This window comes from Spea bombifrons, chromosome 3, assembly GCF_027358695.1.
Source record: "Spea bombifrons isolate aSpeBom1 chromosome 3, aSpeBom1.2.pri, whole genome shotgun sequence".
NCBI lineage: Eukaryota > Metazoa > Chordata > Amphibia > Anura > Pelobatidae > Spea > Spea bombifrons.
This window is the reverse complement of record NC_071089.1, coordinates 93,703,422-93,726,171: the sequence shown is the minus strand read 5'-3', so window position 1 is coordinate 93,726,171 and position 22,750 is coordinate 93,703,422. Positions and strand designations below refer to the sequence as shown.

Here is a 22,750-nt window from a genome sequence, read left to right as displayed (position 1 = left end):
TATAACTACTGCACTTACATTACTTTCCCTTACTGAGCCGTAAATATTAAAGCACTAAGTACACTAAAACTATCCTGAATCTAACGCCCCATGCTGTATCGACCTCTACAACTTCTTCCCCTCTCAAAATCACAAGCTGTTGTGGGGAATCTACATTTAATCACCCAATGTAATGGGGAAAGGGATAACAAAGTATTGCATGTATCTCAGTAACAGCACTTGGTTATAGACATATGTGACACGCAAGTTTGTATGTCTACCCTGCTTAAGATTTCCCTTTGTTCGTATCCTGTCTCTGTTTGTTAATTTGTAGCCACTGTTTATATATAAATCAAACTTCCATTGTTTATTCTTAGTTGGTCCGTCTGTGTAATGAAGGAGCACGGAAGATGGAGAGGATGGAAATGATGGTCACAATCAATTCGCAACTGGAATTTAAAATTAAGGTATTTGCTTTTGTTCCATGTACTCTCCCTATACATTCTCATAGCGTTTCCACGGTGCATTTGCATATTTCATTATAATTTAACAGTTTTACACATCACAGAATTTAATGGCAGATAAGAACCATCCAACCCCTCTAGTCTGCCCATTTTTCCTGATGCTAAGCGATTCAAACCTCTATCAGTCTTTGGTCTGGTCCCATACTGAGGATAGCTTCATGTCTCTCCCATTCATGTTTAAATTCCCTCGCTCCTCCACTTCTACTTGGAGACATTTGTCGTCTACTATCTCAGTAGAACTTCTTACACTAAATCTAAGACTTGTGAGCCTCTAGTCTTAGCCTATGACCTCTTGTTTTAACATCGTTCCTCAATTAAGTAAGCTCCTGTACTTCGCTAAATCCATTAAGTATTTGAATGTTTCTATTGCATCCCCTTTCTTTCCTCTTTCCACCGAGCTATACATTTTAAGATTCATTGATCATTCCTCTGAACTCTCTCTTTAATGTTTCAATATCCTTCTGGAAATGGGGTAACCGGATCTGTACAGAAAAGTCTAGACGAGGCCTATCCAGAGATCTGTAAAGTGGAAGAACCACCGTCCTCATCCTGCTAATAATGCCTCTCGCTCTACAACCCAGCACCCTGCTTGCTTTTTCTGATGCTTTATTGCATTACCTTGAAGTCATCAGAAATAATTACTGCCGAGTCCCTCACTTCTGTTGTCAATGACAGGGCAGCGTCCCCAACACTACATGCTGCCTTGGGGCTTTTACATCCCAAGTGCATTATTTTACATTTATCAACATTTTCTACCTCTTGTGTGTTGCAATAATGTGACAGTTGATCTATAATCATTAAAAAATTCTCATTTCTAGACTAATTAATCACTTTATCCTGGTAATATTGCAACCTTTTCATCTGAGAAACATTTTGTGCTGTTTCGACATATTCTTTCTACACCTTATCATCAGTACATAAAGCTGCACCTTTTACCTGTAGACGCTTAACAGGTGTACGCTGATGTTTGTACAAATACAAGATGACCTTTCTGTTTGCCAGTCAAGCAAATGAAAGTCCTAAGGAAAATGAGAAGTGACATTGATGACATTTTCCTCTTTTCAATGCTACGGGGTTGCGTTATTGGTTGGTATATTATTATCCGTATACAGTATATGTATTCTGAGCCCTTCCGCCTTTCTGCTTGTTTTGTTACGTGTCGGCACTTCTGTGATGGGAGTTGGGTTAGATGGTGCGTGCTGCTGTTAAGTCAAGGCTGTTTTTCAAAGACAAAAGGTACAAGATCACCCAGTTTTGAGCCTCATCTTAGCTATGCAGAAACTTTGCACTCCTGCCCTATGATGCCCCATCCGTACTAAGGTCTGATGTGTGCTAAATAGTAAATATATGAATCTCAAGCTCGATTTCAGGGAAATATATTGTCCCTAAAAAGAACCAGGTTGTCACCCTATTGTGACTTTGCTGGACAATATCCTTTATGTTTCAATTATATATTGTATTTTTTTATTTCAGCTTCTTGTTATATAAAGTGGAGTTTGTCCTCCTTTTCAGCATTGTCTGTGTTTATGGAAAAACTTTTGCAGGCCACTGCACAGCTTCAATAGAATAATATGTATACATAAAATATAATTAATCTGCAGTGTGATTTATTTATTTATTTATTTTTTTGCTAGCCTTTTAACTAGTTCTATTTATGTATAAAAATGCATAGATATGATTTTTATAAAAATATGGCTTCATGTGAGATATGTCACAGGAAAGGAGATCGTACACCATCCAGGGCAAACAGTACTTTGTAATGTGTTTGTCTAGTTAAGTAAGTCGGGGTCATCAGATTTTGTTTGGCTCTAGGAGCCAGCTTTTTTTCCCTTCACCATTCATGTTTTTATCTTCATATATTACCCCTGGTTTGCAGTTAAAGGATGTGTATTGGGGTGATATGACATAAAGTACACCTTTCTTCAGTGCTGCACCATGTTGTACAGTACTCCAATTAACCCCTTAATGACAAAGGATATTTTACACCACAAAGACTTAAGGTGGTATGTTTAACCATTATTTTATACACTTACTCATACTAACACCACACAGTAACAGACGCACGCTAACATCTTATCCTCACAAACACCTTACAGTAACACACATGCTAAGATTCTAGACTCATGAACACACATGCTAACACCATACACTCATACACACGTATTATATATACTGACATACATACCCATGTTAATGCAACACTGTAACATACACAAAACACGCTTATACACATGGATACACTGTCCAACATACACTCTCATACATGCAATGGCTAACAATAAGAATACACACCCTAACACTATGCACACTTAATCTGTCACTACAATACACCTTTAGTAACTAATTATACATTACAAATGTAATGTTTTGTATCTTGTTTTACACTTTTACCCAACATTTTAAAGATAATTTAAACCCTGACCACTCGTCATGTAACGTCACCACTTAGCCTAGTATAGATTTTTCGGAATCTCTCAAATTTGCCAACATAAACTGGTGTTAGGGACCAGGAACCAGACGGACACAAAACGTAAAATGCAATCACCTTTATTGTAAAGACAATAGTGAACAAAGCCAAATCGTGATCCAAAAGCATATACCAAAAGACAAGCCGGGGTCAGGAACCAAGACAGATACTCAGACAAGCCGGGGTCAGGAATACAGAGATCAGCGAAGTCAGGAACAAGCCAGGAATCAGGAGCCGGGATGGATGTCAGAGAAAGCCAGGTCATACACAGGAATTCAGGAACACAGGAACACAGCAATAGCACTTGCAGCCGGAAACAACACAAGGGCAAGGAGGAAGTGAAGTTTAGCTACTTAAATAGCCAAAAGGGGCTGGCTGTGGGCTGGACAATGGGCTGAGTCACAGGAGTGACAGGAGTGTAACCATGGCAACCCAGCCAGGCTGTATAGCCTCCAGCAATGCAGCAGAAAAGCAGCTAGACCATAACAACTGGTCCTTGTGAACAAGATTTTTAAGTCTGCTTTTCTGTTGGTCTAGAAGAAATCACATGAAACTCCCCATTAAAACAATATCAATGATTATATATGAGGTGGCAGTAACATGTTTGCTGCGAGGTTGGTTAGTTGTGTTCGTCTAAGTTATTTTCCCATTTGTACTGTCCTGTTATGGCCTCTTTAGGAAAGTTGTGACCAGTCCTGATAAATTGCCCTTCACGATCCTGGCACAGTATGAACTCATTTGATTATGCATTCTCCAATCCTGTGGTCTGGCTTCTGCTGAGGAAGCCCCTTACTCACTCATTGATTATGTGTTGTTTTTTAATTTATAGTTTCTAAGGCAATAGATTTTATGATATTTCATTTTGGTTTACTTGGGGGTGGTAAGAGCCAATACAAAATCTTATGGGGGTTTTTTGTGTGTCTTGTAGCCATTCCCTTTAGTGTCTTCATCCCGGTGGTTAATGAAGAGGGGCGAGCTAACCGCCTATGTAGAAGATACTGGGATTTTCTCAAAGAAAACGACTAAACAGCCAGTCTACTTCTTTCTCTTCAACGATGTCCTCATTATTACAAAGAAGAAAAGGTAATTATTGTGGCTTTAAGTTTTTAGCTTTTGGTTTCTTATCAGGATTTGCCAAAAACCCAGCAATGAAGGCTATCAAGCAGGACAACACCCCAAGATTATTATTATTACGGTATATTTTGAGCAGTTTTAGGGTAACATCCCTGATAGACACCACAAAATATTTCTGCTCATTGATCCAAATTCAGAACTAAAATTACTCCAGTTTGGCTTTATAAATTCAGTGCGGCAAACTCAATCATCAATAACATTGATCGTATAAGCATTTTAATACCTTAACTTTAACCGATTTCCTTGAATGCTGTATTAGAGAGCCCTAGTAAATTGGCAGAAATCAGAACATGTTACATAGTTATAGTGTGATCCTGATCATTTTATTGTGCATTGGGAGCAGTGATCTGAAGTTCAGTGTAGTAATAAAGATTGGAATGAGTATAGCAGCACTCTTGTTTATTTAAAAAAAAAAAAACACTTTGCTGTAAACTTGTGCTAAGGGAACATAGCACGTTTTTTTAATTTCTTAAAACATTAGCAAAATATTGGCTTAAATCTTAAAATCAGCATATCGTAAGTTGCCTTTGACACATCATTTTAAGCATTTTATCACTGGAAATCCACTAGCTCTTTTTTTTATTGTACTTGGACAATCTGAGCTCATTTGGCATGGAAAATGGTATCCCAGGATACATTTGTACCATTTCGAATAGGACTTGTTTCAGCTTCCATATGCTTTTGGCTGCTGTGTTTTGGAACTCCGCAGTCCTCAAGAGGTGTAACACTGCCCTGTTCTCTACATTCACTCTGCTAAACAAACCGTTGGCAACAGGCAGCATTGAAATGTTGCTATGAACATATAAATAAACAAACAACTAGAAAATCCACAGTATGTATCAGTTTGCATGTTTTGTTACTTTGACTCTATAGATACTTTACTGTTTTCCCCTGTTATGAACCCCCCATTGGTTATTATTGAGAGTTTACTGTATTAAACACTATTGATTATTAGATACCGTAAGTCTTGCAGAATTGGAAGATGTGCTTCCTAACTGTCAGGTTTTTCTAAAACATGTTGACCCATAACACTTGTGCACTTGCTGATTATATGCCTTGTGTTGCTCACGTGTTATGCTCTGGGCATAATCTACCTCCAACATAGGTCAATGCACCTTGTGTTTATGGGTGTATATCCCAAGGCAAGCTACCTGGAGCTCTCCCTCTTCTAGAGGTGACACTTTGTGACAGGGCGGGACTAGATGACTACGTAGGTGGGACTAGACTTGCATAGGGCGGAGCAAACAAGGCATTGGGACAAGGGTAGCCCAAGACAGTCTTGAGTGGGAGGGGAAGTGGGCGGGAAGTGGGTGTGGCAATGCTGCTGCCCAGCTTTAGAAAAAGAGAAGTGACCCGAGAAAGCAGACTTGGGTAAAGTGTGGAGTGTTCTCGGGAATGCTAGTATTTCAAAATGTAATCCTCTGAAAATATATATTATATATATATATATATATATATATATATATATATATATATATATATATATATATATATATATATATATATAAAATCACCCTACTTACAATTATAACACATCACAGATAAGTGCATTCCTCTAAGTGGAGGAGTGATTGAAGTAGTTTTTGTTATTTTTCATTTACAACCATTTATATTTGTTTCTTTTGTATATTCTAAGGACTTGTTTTTCTCTTTAAAATTTTGAGTGCCCCAAATGTATTTCTTGGCCCTTATGCCTGGAAATATTAAAAGTAAGAAGGAAATTCTCTAACAGAGACACTGTAAACTTGGGCAGTAGGAAAGCTTGAACACCTTTCATTCCTGCACAAAAATCAGATTAAGGGAAAAAAAAAAAAAATAATACTTTCTTTGCAACCCACTTTCTCATCTTTGTAGCTGTGTTAAACGTTCTCATTTTCAGATTTCACCGATGTATAGAAAGCTACACACAAAGGAAAACATAAACATATGGATATTTCGGTGGATTTTTAGCCTTAAAATATGCACTGATTATCCAGGCCTTCCTGAAACATACTGTTTACAGGAAGCCGCCAGACGCAGACCTCTCCAAAGTCCTGCTATCTATTTGTGTGAAAGGGAAACAAACCCCGGGATCTCCTTTATGGCATTCAAAATATTAACTACTGGACCAGTAACAGTAATTTAGTTTTATATTAAGCATACATTTTTTCAAATGTGTTTAATAAATTAGAATGTAATTGCATTTCACATTGATTATGGTGCCCACTCCTAAGATATTTCATTATGATTGTGAGCTTAGGACTTTAAAAAAATCGTTAAATTTGCATTGCTGTATTATATAAGCATTATTGTGGCTTTTGGGGCTGCAGAACAATGTCTGTTCACACATCCGAACTCCTAAAGAGGAGGGAGATCAGTGAAGGAAAAGGAGACAAAGGGATTGTGAGCCTAAGTGTGGTCTAGGGGCTACTGCTTTTTGGACCTGTCTCCCTAGGAAGAATATGCCATTGCCCAGTTTCCCCCACCTTTCAGGTCACCTCTTTGGTAAAATGACTGGTCCTGCTGGATGTATTTTAATGAGGTCGCTAAGACTGTGATTTTAATGATATTATACGTATCTTCCAGTAGATGATGCTATATTATTTTATATCATGTCTTTTATATCTATCTTATATTCAATTTGCTTGACTCTAAGGTCAGTTACTCCAATCCTGTGGCAATCCACCTAGCTCGCATGTGCATAGGGGCACAGCTATCGACTTATTTTAAACTGAAAGTAATATAACAAGTACACAATAACTAAAGCAAACATTGCTGTGAACCCTCGTAAAAACGTTTACCTTTGTAACATTTATCTGGTTTGTGTATGTGGGTATAGTTACTGTTGACACACGAGTTGCACAATGTTTCGGCCTACTCTTTGTATTGGAGGCCTACCAATTATGATCAGGTTAGGTTTTTTTTATAATTGTTTAAAAGCCCATGAGAAGTCGTGTGCAAACTAATTTGTTAAAAATAACTAAGTTAAGCTATAGATTTAACACATAGAGAGTCACCTTAAATTTGACCAAACCTATGGTTGAAGAAGATCCAGAATATTCATGTTTCTCATGCTGTTGTTTTGCTCCCTGTGAATATATCACCAGTCCTATAGGTAATACTGGTTCACAGGATATGTCATGGTCAATTATCATTATTTGTTGATTTATACAGTGCCGTCAAGGCCTGGACTGAGCAAATGCACACTGGGGCTCTGGCTGACAGCTGCTCTAGCGGCAGATCGGGTGCTCCAATGTCCGGTTTCCCTAGTGCGTATGTCCGTCTGCTTGTTGTGTGGCCACAAAAACATACTGTGCAGTCTTATGCATCCAGCTATCTGCTGTGATTTGGTGGTCACTGGGTTTAAAAAGCCATGACTGCCTTGTCATCTTCAGGCTGGTCCAGGCACCATCATATTCTGCTGGACTGTACAATACAATATAAAAAGTTTTGCATATTTTCAGAGCCAAATAAAAAGAAACAATATATTTAGCAAGATATTTTAAGAAATTTGATGTGATCGTTTATATGGATGATACTGACTCTTCCTAGCACTTGCTAGGGCCTTAACTGCATATGTGCAGCTATTCATTTACATCTTTGGTATATTTTCTTTTTGTTCATTCTTAACTTTTATTTAACTATGAGTCGTCTTCAGTAGCACTGAAGTGATTGCTAATAGTAGATTTGTTTTTTTTTTTCCAACTGTTATAGAGTTTTTCTCAGTTTTCTTAATGTGAATTAGAAATGCAAGTCCTGCGTTAAATTATGTTTTTAAGGACATTGGGTGAGAAAAGGATTTACACGGATTTGTTTAAGGTTTCACACTTCACTAGTTCTGTTACAATACCAGATGCAAAATTTATAGCTATGCTAATTTATGATGCTCACATCATGTAGAAATGAGCACTTTCTATCCTGAAACTTTTATTAACATGTTGCAACATATTAATAGAGCAAGATGTAAAGTCACAGTAACTCCGTGATCTCTTCAGATGTATTAAACACTGAACTTCTACAAAGTAAACCTCACACTGAGTATTTCAGTGAGCTGATGGTATCGAACTGTAGAGACGTTATACATCATTGTTGGACTTTGGTGGCCAAAGGGCACCTCTTGTTGTTATACTTCTCCGATGACGGCCCTAAGGCCGTCTCTGCCCTGAAATAAACTTAGACTGTATATTTTTTTTTTAAATCTCTAGCCCCATGACATTAACATGTCTTCTTCTACAATGTGATGTCAATTCTACACCGAGCAGATCTGAACAGATCTTGGCTGCGAGTACATCTGATTAATGGAATCTGCCATCTGCTATTCACTAATTCTTTCTTGCAGACAGGTGATGTGGTCTGTCTTAATACGCAGAAAGCAAGAGTGATATAGAAACATAGATTTGTATGTATGTAATATTTTATTTTCTTGTTTGCTCGTAGCTTGTTTTCTTTTTGCACTTTCACAAACTCAGCTTCCCTGTTTGACCTTTCTGTAAAAGTCTCCTTTTATGTCCTTATTTCCTGAATCCCCGAATAATATCATCAGCACATGACAGCGTACTAGATTTATTTCGATGAGAGAATTCTCTATGGGTGTTTTGTGGAATAACATACCTGCCTATGCTTAGCACGGTAATATGCTAAGCATAGCTATGTATTATACACAAAAAGTTCAAGGTACAAAGTATTTTAGTTATTTTTAATCATTCTATAGTTTTTTTTTCTGTTCTTTGTCTTGTCACACTGGGATTACAGCAAATTGCTGAGACTTTTGGCTCACTGCCCAGGGGAAAACAGATATATTTGAGAAAAGGCAGCTGTACTTCATAAGTTGGACAGAACCCAAAGATCAGACAATACGGTGGAATGTTACCTGTGAGCAGCTGCATGCTGGACTTTCAGTGAATATTTCTCCCGGAGAATCAGATCTGGCCAGTTTTACAAGTATCAGGTTATAGTCATTGGGATTTTTTTTCCCTTAACGTGGAAACGTATACCTTTGATTAATTAGCATGAATAATCTCTTTAAAGTGATTTCGCAAGAAGGCTTCTTTAATTATTACAGAAGACTGATTTCTGTGCCAGGTTTTTAGAGCTTTGTTGACTGAACCATAAGTGGCATTGGCATGGCAGACAAACAACTCGGCTTTATATGAGTTTATGTAAAACAAGTAAAGTTTTAGCATGTGACAGCGTGTATGCAGAAACATTACAGGTATCTTCATTTGGTGTAATTAAACTAAACTAAACTAAAGCAATCTAAGGGGATGTAGAAATGTAATTCCCACTTTTTCTTTTAGCCAATTAATCTAAATTATTTTGCTGAAATAGAAAAGCTAATCCCGCACGCATACACCATTGGAAAGGATTATAATATTGAAGATCATGGTATTTTGTAAGCTTTTGTGCATTAAATGAAAATGCACAAATGTCATGTACACTTTAAGGCTGCTACTGGCCCAACTGAAAAATTCCTTATGGCTTACACAAAATTAAGGGCTTTAATTACCTAAGGAAAACTAAAATAATTTACAGATGGGCGATGGCTATTTATTTATAATAAAAAAACAGGTTTCAAAGAAATCCTTGAAATGCTTCTGCTTGCTGCTTCATCTTTGTGCCTGGGGTGTTTCTTGTCTATTTGCATATATATATAGATATAAACTATAAACATACACACATTTTCCTCATTAAAGACTGTACACTTAAATAAGGAAGAACATATCCAAATTAGAACACACCGTGGAAAGATGATGTAGGCTGCTGATTAGATAAAGATGTGAGGTATGATAGTGTGAGTTTTAGTGTGAGTATGTTTCAGAGTGAATGTGTGAGTGCGTGATACAATGAGTATTAGTTACTATGGGAGAGGATAGACGGTACTAACCTTTCCTATCTATAGTCCTAAAGTCATTATTTATTTTTATATATATATATATATATATATATATATATATACACATACACAAACGCATACATACATATGTGGGTTAAGACGTATTAGTCCAGTAGACACGATGTCTGGTTTTTTTTTATATCATATATCATATATATATGTATGTGTGTATATATATATATATATATATATATATATATACGTATATATTATATACGTACATACAGAAAATGGGATTACAAATTAAACTATGTATGTAAAATACATTATCCTGTACTGTCAGGCTGGACTAATATCATTGTTGATTTCCCTTTAGGAGGAAACTTAATCACCTTAGATAATGAAGTAACTGTGTGCAGCTGTGTTATATATGACATATGTTTCTTTATATATAATGTATTATGGAAGTGTGCAGGGAAGGTGAAACAGGAAACGTGTGGGGGCTTCAAACTCTTTCCTAAGTAATAGGTCAGTGGCTTGCCAAACCAGATCATTTTCACTTACCTTACCCCACAGCTGGTAAACAGGCACAGGCATGACAAACAATTGCAGGAAGCATTTCCTTGACAAGCATAGCGTTGCCAAGAATGTTTTAAAGGCCCGTCTACAAGCAGTCTAAATTATAATACGCACATTCCTTTGGGGAGGTTCCTGAACACATGTTTTTCGTGTCACCCCATTGACAACTGTAACTATCTTTAGCTTAAGCTGGTTAAGTTCCTTGTTCAGAAAACCATAGAAAAAAATTGATATTCGGAAGTGCCCGGTGCCAGCTGATAGGCCTCAGCTGGATGTCCTATATTGACTGGTTCAGTTTAATTTTCCAGGCTTCTGGAGATTCCTAAGAGAAGACACCTGTTGCCAGTCTCCAGTTTTGCTTGGAATATGTGGGAACAAAATGTATGGGGTTTCTCAGGCTCTCCTCTTACCCATTTTTCCTGATGAATGTACCCAGAACAAAAAGGGTTTGTACAATGATTTCAAAAGACAACAAAGGCAGACCTCATTAACTCCGAGGAGCACTTGCTTTATACCAAAGAAACTATAAATATTTTAAGGCAGATAAGGGACTGAAGAACCTTGGATGTACCAAGTGGTTCTTATCTTCACTGTCATGACACTTACAGCACTTCTAAGCATCTTGTCTGGAATTCTGTGGATGCCAAGATAATATTTAGCATTTTGATATTTGTATATTGTACATGTGCTGTAGCCAGTAGACCCCTGAATTGAAATGATTATTTATGGTCTATGGATATGAACAAACTTTTCATAAAAATAAATGTTGTGTATTTTAAGTTGTGCTCTATCGTTGGGAAAACAACCTTATTCTCTCTAGGCATTTTGTGCTTCCTATTAGAATACAAACAAAGGTTTCTTGCATTTTCCCGGCAGAGTTGTTAAAGACTGCTTACATAAAGAACTGTCTACTTTCACATTATGCAAAATGTGTTTCTGAAACAAGATATACTGGATGTACACGAGATTCTGATTTAAAAAAGAGGTTTAGTGATTAATTCTACTCTATAAATTCCAAGACAGTCCTAGCAACATGTCCTTGTGATTGATGGCGTGTCCCAAATATCAGGACTGCTGGCAGAGTCACATGCGCAGTGCCCACAACTAGATTTGCTCATGTACAAACATGATATTCCATGAATGAAGTATTTTACTTGCTTGCTCTCTCAGCATCTGACTGTAGTGTCACAATATCCGCATATTGTGGACCAACCAACATTGTTTTATAATTGTAAAGCTGGATGTGTCTTACTGTTTTTATTGTTTTTTGTTTTGTTTTGTTATGTTGGGGAAAGGCAGGAATGACTTTTTGGGGACCTGGAGGCAAAATTCATCCCGGTGTCGTGTCTTCTGAAGAATATGGAACTTGTAATATTAGTTTCTTTTTCTTGTGAACTTGAGTAATGATGAATCCATCCTGGGGCATTGTTTGATTGACAAAAGCCCAGAGCAGAAATGCCTCACCTCTGCATGCTCTTTACGCTATTTGAAAGAGAACTCAACCTTTAGTAACCAGTAAATAATCAGAAAACTGTAAATGTTATTGTAGTTATGTGTTATTATTGTGATCCAATGTGGCTCCTACCTGGTGTTCAGCACAACAAAATTAATTACATTATGACATACATTGTGTGTATGTGTGTGTATATATATATATATATATATATATATATATATATATATATATATATATATATACACAAACACACACATTTACATGCTATTTGGGTGAGTTTTAATTGAACGCCCATAGTACAATTTCACAGACTTCACTGTCCTTGCACAACTTCTAAAAAATGGTACAAATATTTAAAAAGATTGGAAATGAAGTTAGGTGGTAGAAGAGATGATTGTTTGGAAATATATTCCAAGAACAATAGATTTGTAATGAACATATGTTACAATCAGCTAAATCATTTTAAGTGGACTGTTCACAGAGCCATGTACAAGTAATCATGTCCCACTGATAAATACAAAGTTTTGTTTTGCTTCAAGGTGACAGGCCAGAAGCTCCTTAACTCACCCAACTTATTCTGTTTCTGTCATATCCCTATGGCACACATTGTTTTCCTTCTGCCTCCATAATATCTTCAGATCATTCCCTCTGACATTTTATTCACCGCGACTGCCTCCTCCGCTTTGACCTCTTTCCCCACGCTATTGCCTCTCCAATCTACCTGCTTTGCAGCTCTCTTCATCTCACCTTCATCCATGTCAAGTTTCTCTTGTAACCCAATCTATTTTGTATCTTTTGTCTATTCATCAACGTTATGCTCCCCAAACCTCCATCTCTAGTTCACCCTTCTTTCCTCATTAATGCTGGCAAAGTCTGCCCTTTTCTTACCCTCTTATGCTGCTTTTGTTTTCCATTTCTTTATGGTAACTTCTTGTGGTAGTAGATGTGTGTTTTGATGAAGGTGGCTGTGTTTTTTTTTTTATCTTTTGTGTATCACATTTCTCTGTGTATAAAATAAATCTTTCAGATAGATCCATAAAATATTAATTAAATTAGGACAGATGTTTAAATTATGTTTCCCTACAAATCTAGATCCACCTATATGTCTGTAACTCCTGTTAGCAGAATATAAATTAAAGCAAGTTCACTCCACTATATAGCATCCATACAGTATAACATGGTTGTGTTAATGTTGTCTTTTTTCCCTTGCAGTGAGGAGAGTTATAACGTCACAGATTATTCCTTACTAGAGCAGCTTTACGTTGAGCAATACGATAGCGAGGAACCAACTTCACCTACGAAGACCAGCACACCAATTCTCTACTTGCGCCAATGCTCAGCAAGTCACCTATTCACGTTAACCATCCGCAGCAACTATGCAGGGGAGGAAGTAGAGATGCTGCTTGGAGCAGAGACCTTGTAAGTAAATAAATCAAGTTGCTAATTATATCATCAGTATAGATAATGCAGTATTGAGATCCTTAATTTTAGGCATACATGGCTGTTATGTGCATGGCATACATTAGTTTATTTTGTTTCAGGCAAAAGTTACTGCTAGTCATTGTATCACTCGTCCATCTAATTGTAGTATTCCAGATCTACAGCTGCAGCCATATAAAGCAGCAAATTATGCCCCCTGCTGCTCTAAAGGGGTCCCTCAGAGGACATGGCAGAGATGAGACATGGATTCCTTATAAAGCTATAATCAATATCATTTTTCTTAATGCAACTGTGTTCATAAGTACTTATTTCCTTATTTAACATACATTCAACATTAGCACTTGAGGTGGGGCCCCTATATATCTCTTTGCTTAGGGACCCTAAAAAAGAGCACTGTTCCTCTATAGAGCCATCTTTATACCAGGCATCCATATCCATTCAATTTACAAGAAGCGTCCTGCCTCCAGTAACATTGTCTGCTTGTAATTTGACCTTGGTAATGACTGGAGGAGAGAGAGATGTTCTGCCTCTGGAAGTATCCCACAAAAAAACCCCTCGGTAGATTATCCACTCTTTTGATTGAGAGCAATGGAAGCTATGATGCCAGAACTGCTGTAGAATAAGCTTTTGGCTTTCCACGGTCTATGAAGTCGAGGGCACGGCACTAACAATCTACATGATTAGTTTTCAAAATCAATTTCAAGAATCCTTGGCGCTACAAACTTTTTACGGAAACACCTCCCTTTCTTTTTCTGCATCTGTCTACGCTACGCTACCTCTGGCACTACTTGGTTCACCCTAAACCTAGATGCACTGGAGCAATGTCCACATAAATGGGTTCAGACACAGGCATAACTCCCAGCCTCCCTAATGTGCTGGGACAGTCCTTCTGATCTGCTGGTTAGGGAGATCAGATTCTGGCCAGCCCATAAGCGTTTGCAATTGACCTGTGCTTCTACAGCACTGACCACAATGCCAGCACCCGCATGGCTTCCTCGCAACACAGTTAAGCTGAGCACCAGCATATCATGTCATATCCAACATTCTGTATCAAAGTGTCAGGAGATGGTTAGGTATGTACATGGTACCTTTAACCATACCATATTTTGGGAACTGAAATATTGGGGGTATGAACAGAGACTGTAAGCAAAGTGGGTGAGTATTTAGTAGTGAAATACTGCTCACACTGCAGGGAGCCAGGGAGGAAAACAGACAGCTGTCCCTTGAGAGACAAAAAATGCTGCTTGTATTTACAAGCAACAGCTAGATCTTTTTGATGCGATCTGTTTAAGCAATTAGTGTTGGGGCTGCACTTGAGTCATTTTGCTCTCTATTATGAGAAATGCAGACTGAAATCCTTCTCCATTCTTGTTTTCTCACACCCTGCCAGTTTCATGAGCCAGAAGTCATAGTTTCCGTAGCTGATAATCGTCTGCATTATCTGGGAGTATAACCTGCAGCATGCGCGTCACTGCACACACACACCTACAAATTAAACTCAGAATCAATACGAAAACAAAACTGGTCATGTACATTTTATACAAAACACAAAATAGCAATTACAAGGACCCACACTGTTCACCTACAAAGTATCTAGAAAATGTGCTTGGTCAGAAGACTACTGGAATTAAAAGCATGTTCTCTGATGTAGAGAATACAGATGTGAACGAGCAGCTGGCCGATGGCCCAGCATTAGCCTTGCCACACCTCAGACTCGTCTTGTTCTCCCACTTCCGTGAGTCAGGGTGAGCCACACATTACATAGTTATGTAAAATAACCCCTGGAAATAGATGCATCCTTTTCTTTGCAATAATGGTCGTATGGTTTTTTAACATAAACAGTATGGAATTCTGGAGATTTTGCTATCATTCCTGAGCACAACGGGTAAAATGTGTGATCTTTTCAGACTGTTGATTACGGCAGTGAAGTTATATTGTGCGTGTTAATGTGTCTGTTTTGTATCATCCTGCTCCCTGTGCACTTAATGAACGAGGAATTCTAGTGATGATGTAGTGCCGGTAAATGGAGTGTCACTGCTTTTTCCACTGGATACACTTACTCTGTCTCTGTGTATAGAGGCGAGAGCCCCACACATAGACGTGTATGAGACCATATTTTTAATTAAATTGTACTAAGTGTGAGCCAGCGAGAAACTTGAGCATTTTCCAGGATTCCCTTTTCGGTTAAAGAGATGTGAAGCAGAACCACCAATATTAGGTTGTGTAGTGGACAAGGGTGAGGTGAAAAGGAGTGAGAAACATTACACCAACAATTAAATGTGCTGTTCCACATAGAGGGTTTATCACAACTTTCTCAGATATTAATATTATTATGCACTACTATAGTATGCATCTTAAATAGCATATCAATTTGATGTATTTCCTCGTGGAAAACATTTCAGCGCGCCTCTTAACCCCGTCTGTCTTCACCGCTCAGCCTGCCCATCTCTGTCATCACCCTTTAGTTCTTCTAGTTTAAGGGGACCTTATACCCATACCACCTTTCACATAAAACACCTCACTCACTCACCATAACACTCGCTCCCTATCACTGGCCAATGTGGCCATTACTGTGGATTAGGATCTGTAAAGCTTGCGGTTTCATATGTATGAGCATTAAATGGAAGTTGGGAATGGCAGAAGGTGTGATGTAATACACAGGAGGGTCTTTGGGAGAAAGACAAGACTCTCTTTCTAGGCAACTATATTATTTTCATAAACATTTTAAATAGTTTTTTGGAGACAGGGAGCCCCCCTATGTGGAACAGCACCTTTAAGTTCTTTACATGGTAGACATGTTATGACGATATGTCAAATGTACATGGTCCTGCCCCAGCTTTAACCATGCAATGTTAAATGTCTGTGCTGTGAATTAATAATTCTCACTGGTAATAACCTGGCCAATGGCACAGGTAATGCATTTATTGGATAATACATAAAAGCAGAGAATAAACTGATTCCTTTCCATCTCTGCATTATGTTATATTTTTCATAGTTATCCTGTGTGAAAGTATAACATATACTAACGGGGTTGACCATTTATATCGGTTAGTTGTCATTAGAAACCAGGGACAGGCTATAAGGGCTCACATCCCAGTGTATGTTTGTATATGGAAAATATATCAATTTGTTCCCGTCAATGTTGCAGATACATATGAACCTGCACATGCATGCACCTGCAGACTGCAAGTTCACCAACGGCAAACGGAAACACTTCACAGGCTTATCCCATGATGTATATTATTATTATTATGACTAATACATCACCAGCAAATTCTGACTATACCATATAATATTTACGTACTTCAGGAGATTAGTCAAATATTTCCCCATATCGTTTAACCTCTGATGGCACGTTGCCATCCCGGGGAAGAGACAATGGAATTTCAAATAAAGGCATTGCTTCACTGGCCATCACTCCAACCTAAATGCTGAATCTGAGGGCTGCGATGATGTCATTTTTTTAATCACCTGTGCGATAGTATAGCATTAGTTACACATTTTTAAATATAAGTCATAAGGGGATTGTTACAGGTATTCATGAAGAATCACCGAAACAGCACTGTATTTTGTCTGTGCTGGTTGATGATGGTTGTTCAGATTTTTGATGTTAAGGTCCTGGTACCATCCGGAGGCATTAGGTGCGGGTCCGGTACTGGGATTTCTAACACCCTGTTTTTACCACAACAACTATTTTCCAACTTTTACTTGTGGACATGGCCTCCTGTTGAATTACCAACAATTCAATAAATTAATTAAAATTAAAGGCATTCCATTACGCTTTTGACTTATTTTGTTGTTGTCACTGTAATAAGATCTCCCAACAAACATAATAACTTTGCAAACACTTTTGAAACTGTCTTTCTCAGGCCTGTAGTTGGTCTATTAGATTGGTATTCTACACAAATAAGTTGTGAGCCTCATCTGAGGCTTGACAACACACAGCACAGTATTTCTGTCTATTCAGGGTTATTTCAGAAATTTAGACACATATAAATAGTAAATACAGGATAAGATTCCTTTATCATTGCTTCCAATGATGGCTGCCGAGAAGCCAGGTAACACGACTGGAAAACTGTGTTCTCTCTACTCTATAACTAGGGGGTCGTCATCAGGGCAGCGTAATCTTACACTGATGAGTGTGGTATACTTTGAATTCTGGCACAATGGATGTTTTAATTTACTGTAATAGTCTTTATTGTCGATCCAGTCTGACAGTGCCACAGTAATTGCCTCCTATAAGGAGCTATTCCATATTTGAGGATTTTTAAGGTTGCGCAAAACAGAAACAACACATACTGAACACACATTTGCACGGGAATTTCTGGGAACACGATCGTTATTTTAGTGTGTGCTCATACAATGTTTTAGGAGAGCAGGATAAATGCTTACTATGTAACAGTATATAAAATACTGCTAAACTAGACATATTGCCACAGTGCTTTAAGCAGCATACGTTTAACATTTTTAACAAGTTCTCAATGCAGTTTTGGTTTTCCTTGTTTTCCAAATCATGGTTTCTTTACATCTTGTTTTCATATTTTAATTTAGTGCTTGCTGCACAATTTGTTTAGAAATATAACACTCTAGATATTTTTTCCTTGACTCATCTATTTTGAGGGCACAAAATGTGCTCATTCAAACAGTACATCACGAGACGGTGGGTCATTGACAACTTGGCTTTAGTTCCTACACATGTTTTTCACCTTTATATGTTGCAGGAGTGACCGAGCTCGCTGGATAACTGCGCTGGGACAGAGAAATGACAGACCATACACAGATAGAACAAGTAAGCATGAAATGGTCCTTCTCCTGTGCCATACTGCCCCCTAGTGTATAGTCCGAAAACAGTCACAAACCATCTAATTTACAAAAATGGCACTTGTCTTGAAGAAGTGACAGTAATATTCCTTCGCTAACCCCTACATGCTTCACTAACCAATTTGTTAGCGACATGCGCATGAAACTAGGCCTACAAACAAGGAGTCTGTATTATACCATTATGCCACCAGATGACAACACAACCACACTGCACATAACAGCAATTGTTGACGTTACATGGCATATATACAGTAGTGTAATGTGTTTATTTGTCCTGCAGATTTCATCTCAATCAAGAATTTATATAATTTTGTATTTCTGACAAACTAACAAACGTTTTAACTCTTTTCCTCCCAAAGCTTTGACACAAGTGGAAATTACCAGGACATACACTGCTAAGCAGCCAGATGAGCTTTCTCTACAGGTCGCTGACGTGGTCTTGGTTTATCAGAAAATTAATGATGGTGAGCACATTATTGGGTTTAATGCAGTGTAAAGGTGTACTGACTTCTTTCCCTTCCACGTGATGGCTTTGTGAAAAAAGGGGGTTTGGGATAATTCTTAACAACACTATTATCTGAAACAAGTATTTATATTTTTGCATATTTGTCACACTTAAATGTTTTAGATCATCCAAATAATTTTAATATTAGACAAATATAACCTGAGTAAAAGCAAAATGCAATTTGTAAAGATTTCATCAGAAGATTTAGAAAAAGAAAAGGCTATCCAGCCCTACAAGAAAAAGCAATGGGCTTTAACCAATTAACCAAATGTAATTAATAATTGGGTTCAGTTTCACCAGATAAACCTCGGCATGATTACTGCAAGCCATATTGCATCTAAACATCAGTTAAATACAAAAGGTGATACGGTGCACTTCAAAAGAACAAAAATAATCATTTACCCAACTTGTGTAGTTTGGTCTCCGATATCCAACATATAAGGACATAAAAAAGAAATGAAACAAACAAATATGGTGTAATATTGCAAAGATATGGTTCTTTAAGTAGAACCCTCCAATACACTCACATTTAAGTTGGAGCGCAAAACATTTATATTAAATTTGAAGGGGTAGATTCCAGATCTCTCCAGCAAGTTGAGGGTTAAGAGATACTCGAGTCAGCAGGTGGTATCTTAAAACCATTGGGGTTTTTCCTCCCGTGTCATGCAGACATGTATATTGTTAAGGTGACTGCTTCAGTTGAGGAGTCTGGCCTAAATCTGATTTACTAGAAAACAATACCGATCCGTCTCTTTTCCAGTATAATCTAGGGTATCCGTTGTGTGGTTACCATAGCAACAGAGATGATGGCTGGTATTTGTTGTTCTAACTTTTCTGTCAGAGGAAATTGTCATTCTTCTTGTTACAATCATGAGTAGGACTGCGGCAGGCTGTGTTTTTCTAGTAACTAATTCCCAGTAGATAAAATTGACTGAATTCCCCAAGTGCACAACAATAAAAACAAAATATTGTAGCTGGTTTGCTTCATGAAAATTAATGTTTTAGGTTTTTGTTTGTTTTGAGCTGTGGGAAGACTAGTGACGTTCTGTGTTTGTACAAAGATTAAGACAGTTGACCTTCATTTAGCCAGTTTCTGTTTCTGCCCTAGACAACACATTGTATAAGCAACACAAACAATAAAATACCTGGACTGATTTATAAAACAGTTGCACTCGGCCCTGTTGACAATCTGCAAGTTCACAATCTCTGCTTCTACCTTACAGGGTGGTATGAAGGGGAAAGACTGCGAGATGGAGAGAGAGGTTGGTTCCCTATGGAGTGTGCCAAGGAAATAACTTGCCGTGCCACAATAGAAAAGAACATGGAACGCATGGGACGTTTACTTGCTCTGGAAACAAATGTCTAGCCCAAGACTCAAGCCAGCCATTTTTTTTACTGCATGATTTGCACTACAATAGCAGCACTGTTGGTGGGAAAGTTAGAATAATTGACCTTCAGCGTACTTGCAGAGCTAGACACTGAACTCCTGTGAAGATTCGCATCACCATGTAATCATTAGGGTGATAGTCTAAGGACAGTGTCTCTACTTTCATGTCCACATAAGCCACTGCTTCCGTTCTATCATTTTACTCATGGAATCTAAAAGGGAAAGTTGGCATTAAGCAAATACGCTCAAAAGGCAGAACATTGTTGTTATGTCTATCAGGGTTATATTGAGACTTCATGTTTGGAAACCAACACTAAAGCAAAAGTTGTGTGGGCATCTATTTGGACATGGTTCAGAAGAACGGACCTTTAGAAATTCTTTGACAACATTCCATGCTTCTTGGGGTTACCACACATTCGTTATGAAACGACGGTAAGAAGACGCAATCTTACTTAGAATTATTAGCAAATAAGGAATGGAAAAACTCAACATTCGCAGAAACCGTAGTTTAATATAAATGAGGATTCTTAAGCAACCTAGTAATGAAAGTTGCCTCAAAGCCTTTACGTATGACTTTTAAGTGGCTTTTGAACTTTACATGAACTGTAAATGCTAGGAAGAAAATAGTCTTAACATAAAAAAACACTGCTGATAGGGAGATTCTGTTCATATGTTTTAGTATCCAATGAGGATTCCACAAGTACTGTATAAACACAGCATTCCATAGATTAAAGAAAAGCAGCACTTATGAAATAGCCCTTTTGGTGAGGTTTCGTTCTGAAAACAAAAAAGTTTAAATGCTTTTATTTTTTATTTTTTTTTTAAAGTTAATATCACCTATATTTCTGTTTTTAAAGTTACGTTGCAGAAATAAGGCAGTGTCATGGTTCAATTCTCCAATTCCCAACATTGCAGCAAACCATTTAAATTCACTGGATGAATATTTTTTTTTAATGTATAACAGTGCCTTAAACAAAAACATTAGTATATAACAGAGAAGTATTTTAAGATTTCAAATTTGACCCCATCTTCATCAAATAGCTTTGTTGCAAAATTATGAGGAATTTCATCTTAAGTACCAAATAGGACCATTTTTATCGTGTGCAGCAAATAACATGTATTTGTTTACAAAAGAGTATACCTACGTATATTAACTATATATAAAAATAGAGCATGTGTGTGTATGTGTATATCTATCTATCTATCTATATATATATATATATTTATATATCTATATATATATATCTATATATATATATATATATATATAGATGTATACACATATACGCATATACACACACTTAATGTGTCCTCCTGTGGCTGTGCAAATAGTTTTCTTAGTTTTGTTTTTTAGTTTGCTAAAGGGGATCTCTTGGCTGTTACAACTTTGGGGTCTATCCACTCAAGAGAGAGCTTGGATGAGAGTTAGAAATGTCAACGTCCTGATAAGGTCAAACCTCAGTTTTTCAGTCCTTTAAATGCAAGTTGAACTATGTGTTTCAAACTCCCTCTTTAGTGAATGGACGAGGTCTGGGGCCAAGCACTATGTGTCTGATTGCTGTCATCAAGCTCTTTAACTCCGTTGCAGACTTAACTGGAGAAATATCTGTTGTTTTAGTTGCCACTCTAGATAAAACACATGTAGTATATGTTTTAATACAGAACACTGTGACTTTTCTCTGTGACTTACTACTGTAAATAAAGGATTTTAAAGTTCTATGTATTGTTCTTTGTGAGGTTTTATAAATAAAAGCTCACTGCAGCTCTCTAAACCAGGCTTGGGTAATCGTTATCACTTTATATTACTGGAACACACACCACCGCATGCTGGCAATATGATGTTTGGGTCAATGATGGCGCAGAATAAAAGGGGGCTCTCTCTTTCATCCTATAGGTATTTGATTTGCAACCACACATATGGATTCACAGATATGTATAGAATGTTGTAGCATTAACATGCCTCTACACTTGGCAACCATGACAAATCGCCATAGATTGTTCTTACTATTCCACCAAACTTACTATAGCAGCACTATGCAGTCATTAATACTCTTGGAATCCCCCAAACCCAGAGTCATCTGCTGCACTTTGAGATTTAAGTATGATTCATTCTAAGAGTAGTAAACCAGTGCTGTCTTAACGCATGGGCGTACTGGGCAGAAGACCTGCGTTCTCAGGGCCGCGTCGAGGCAGGTGCAAGATTGTCATCTCCCCAAAACATCCCTGCTCAGCGGTCGCCCCAGGGGGTCCTGCTACCCAAACCAGCGCTTGTGGTGGCTGAGTGCAGTGTGCATCCAGGCACTGTAAGAGCTGGTGTGGGTAGGAGGCCGAGCAGGTTAAGTTGGGGAGATTGCAATCTCCCGCTAACCAGCCCAACATTAGGGAGCATGAGGCCGGTCACCTCAGACCTCGACTTCCGTGCTCCCTAATCACTGCTCCAGCAATTGATGCCGAGGACTAGAATATGACATTTTATTCTGGCACTCTGCATCAATTGCCAGTGCATAGTGATTAGGGGGCACTAAAGTAGAGGTCTGAAATGACAGACTTAACGGTCCCACCACAGGATGGAAGATGAGGAAGGGAGGCAGGAGATAAGAAGGGAAAGTGTGACCCTGTATGTTTCTGTGTAAGGGCACTGTATTT

The 22,750-nt window shown here is 37.9% G+C and overlaps 1 protein-coding gene across 3 annotated transcripts in view; it reads left to right on the top strand.

Moving 5' to 3' along the window:
- The window catches only part of ARHGEF26 (Rho guanine nucleotide exchange factor 26), a 56,803-nt gene extending 35,889 nt beyond the window's left edge, over window positions 1-20,914 (top strand). For all 3 annotated transcript variants that reach the window (XM_053458955.1, XM_053458957.1, XM_053458956.1), the window contains 6 exons: window positions 357-446; window positions 3,899-4,053; window positions 13,164-13,370; window positions 18,113-18,180; window positions 18,572-18,676; window positions 19,941-20,914. In XM_053458955.1, coding sequence (XP_053314930.1) covers window positions 357-446; window positions 3,899-4,053; window positions 13,164-13,370; window positions 18,113-18,180; window positions 18,572-18,676; window positions 19,941-20,083 — 768 coding nt within the window. In that variant the 3' untranslated portion in view covers window positions 20,084-20,914. The remainder of the gene's footprint in view (window positions 1-356; window positions 447-3,898; window positions 4,054-13,163; window positions 13,371-18,112; window positions 18,181-18,571; window positions 18,677-19,940) is intronic.
- The last annotated feature ends 1,836 nt before the right edge of the window (window positions 20,915-22,750 follow it).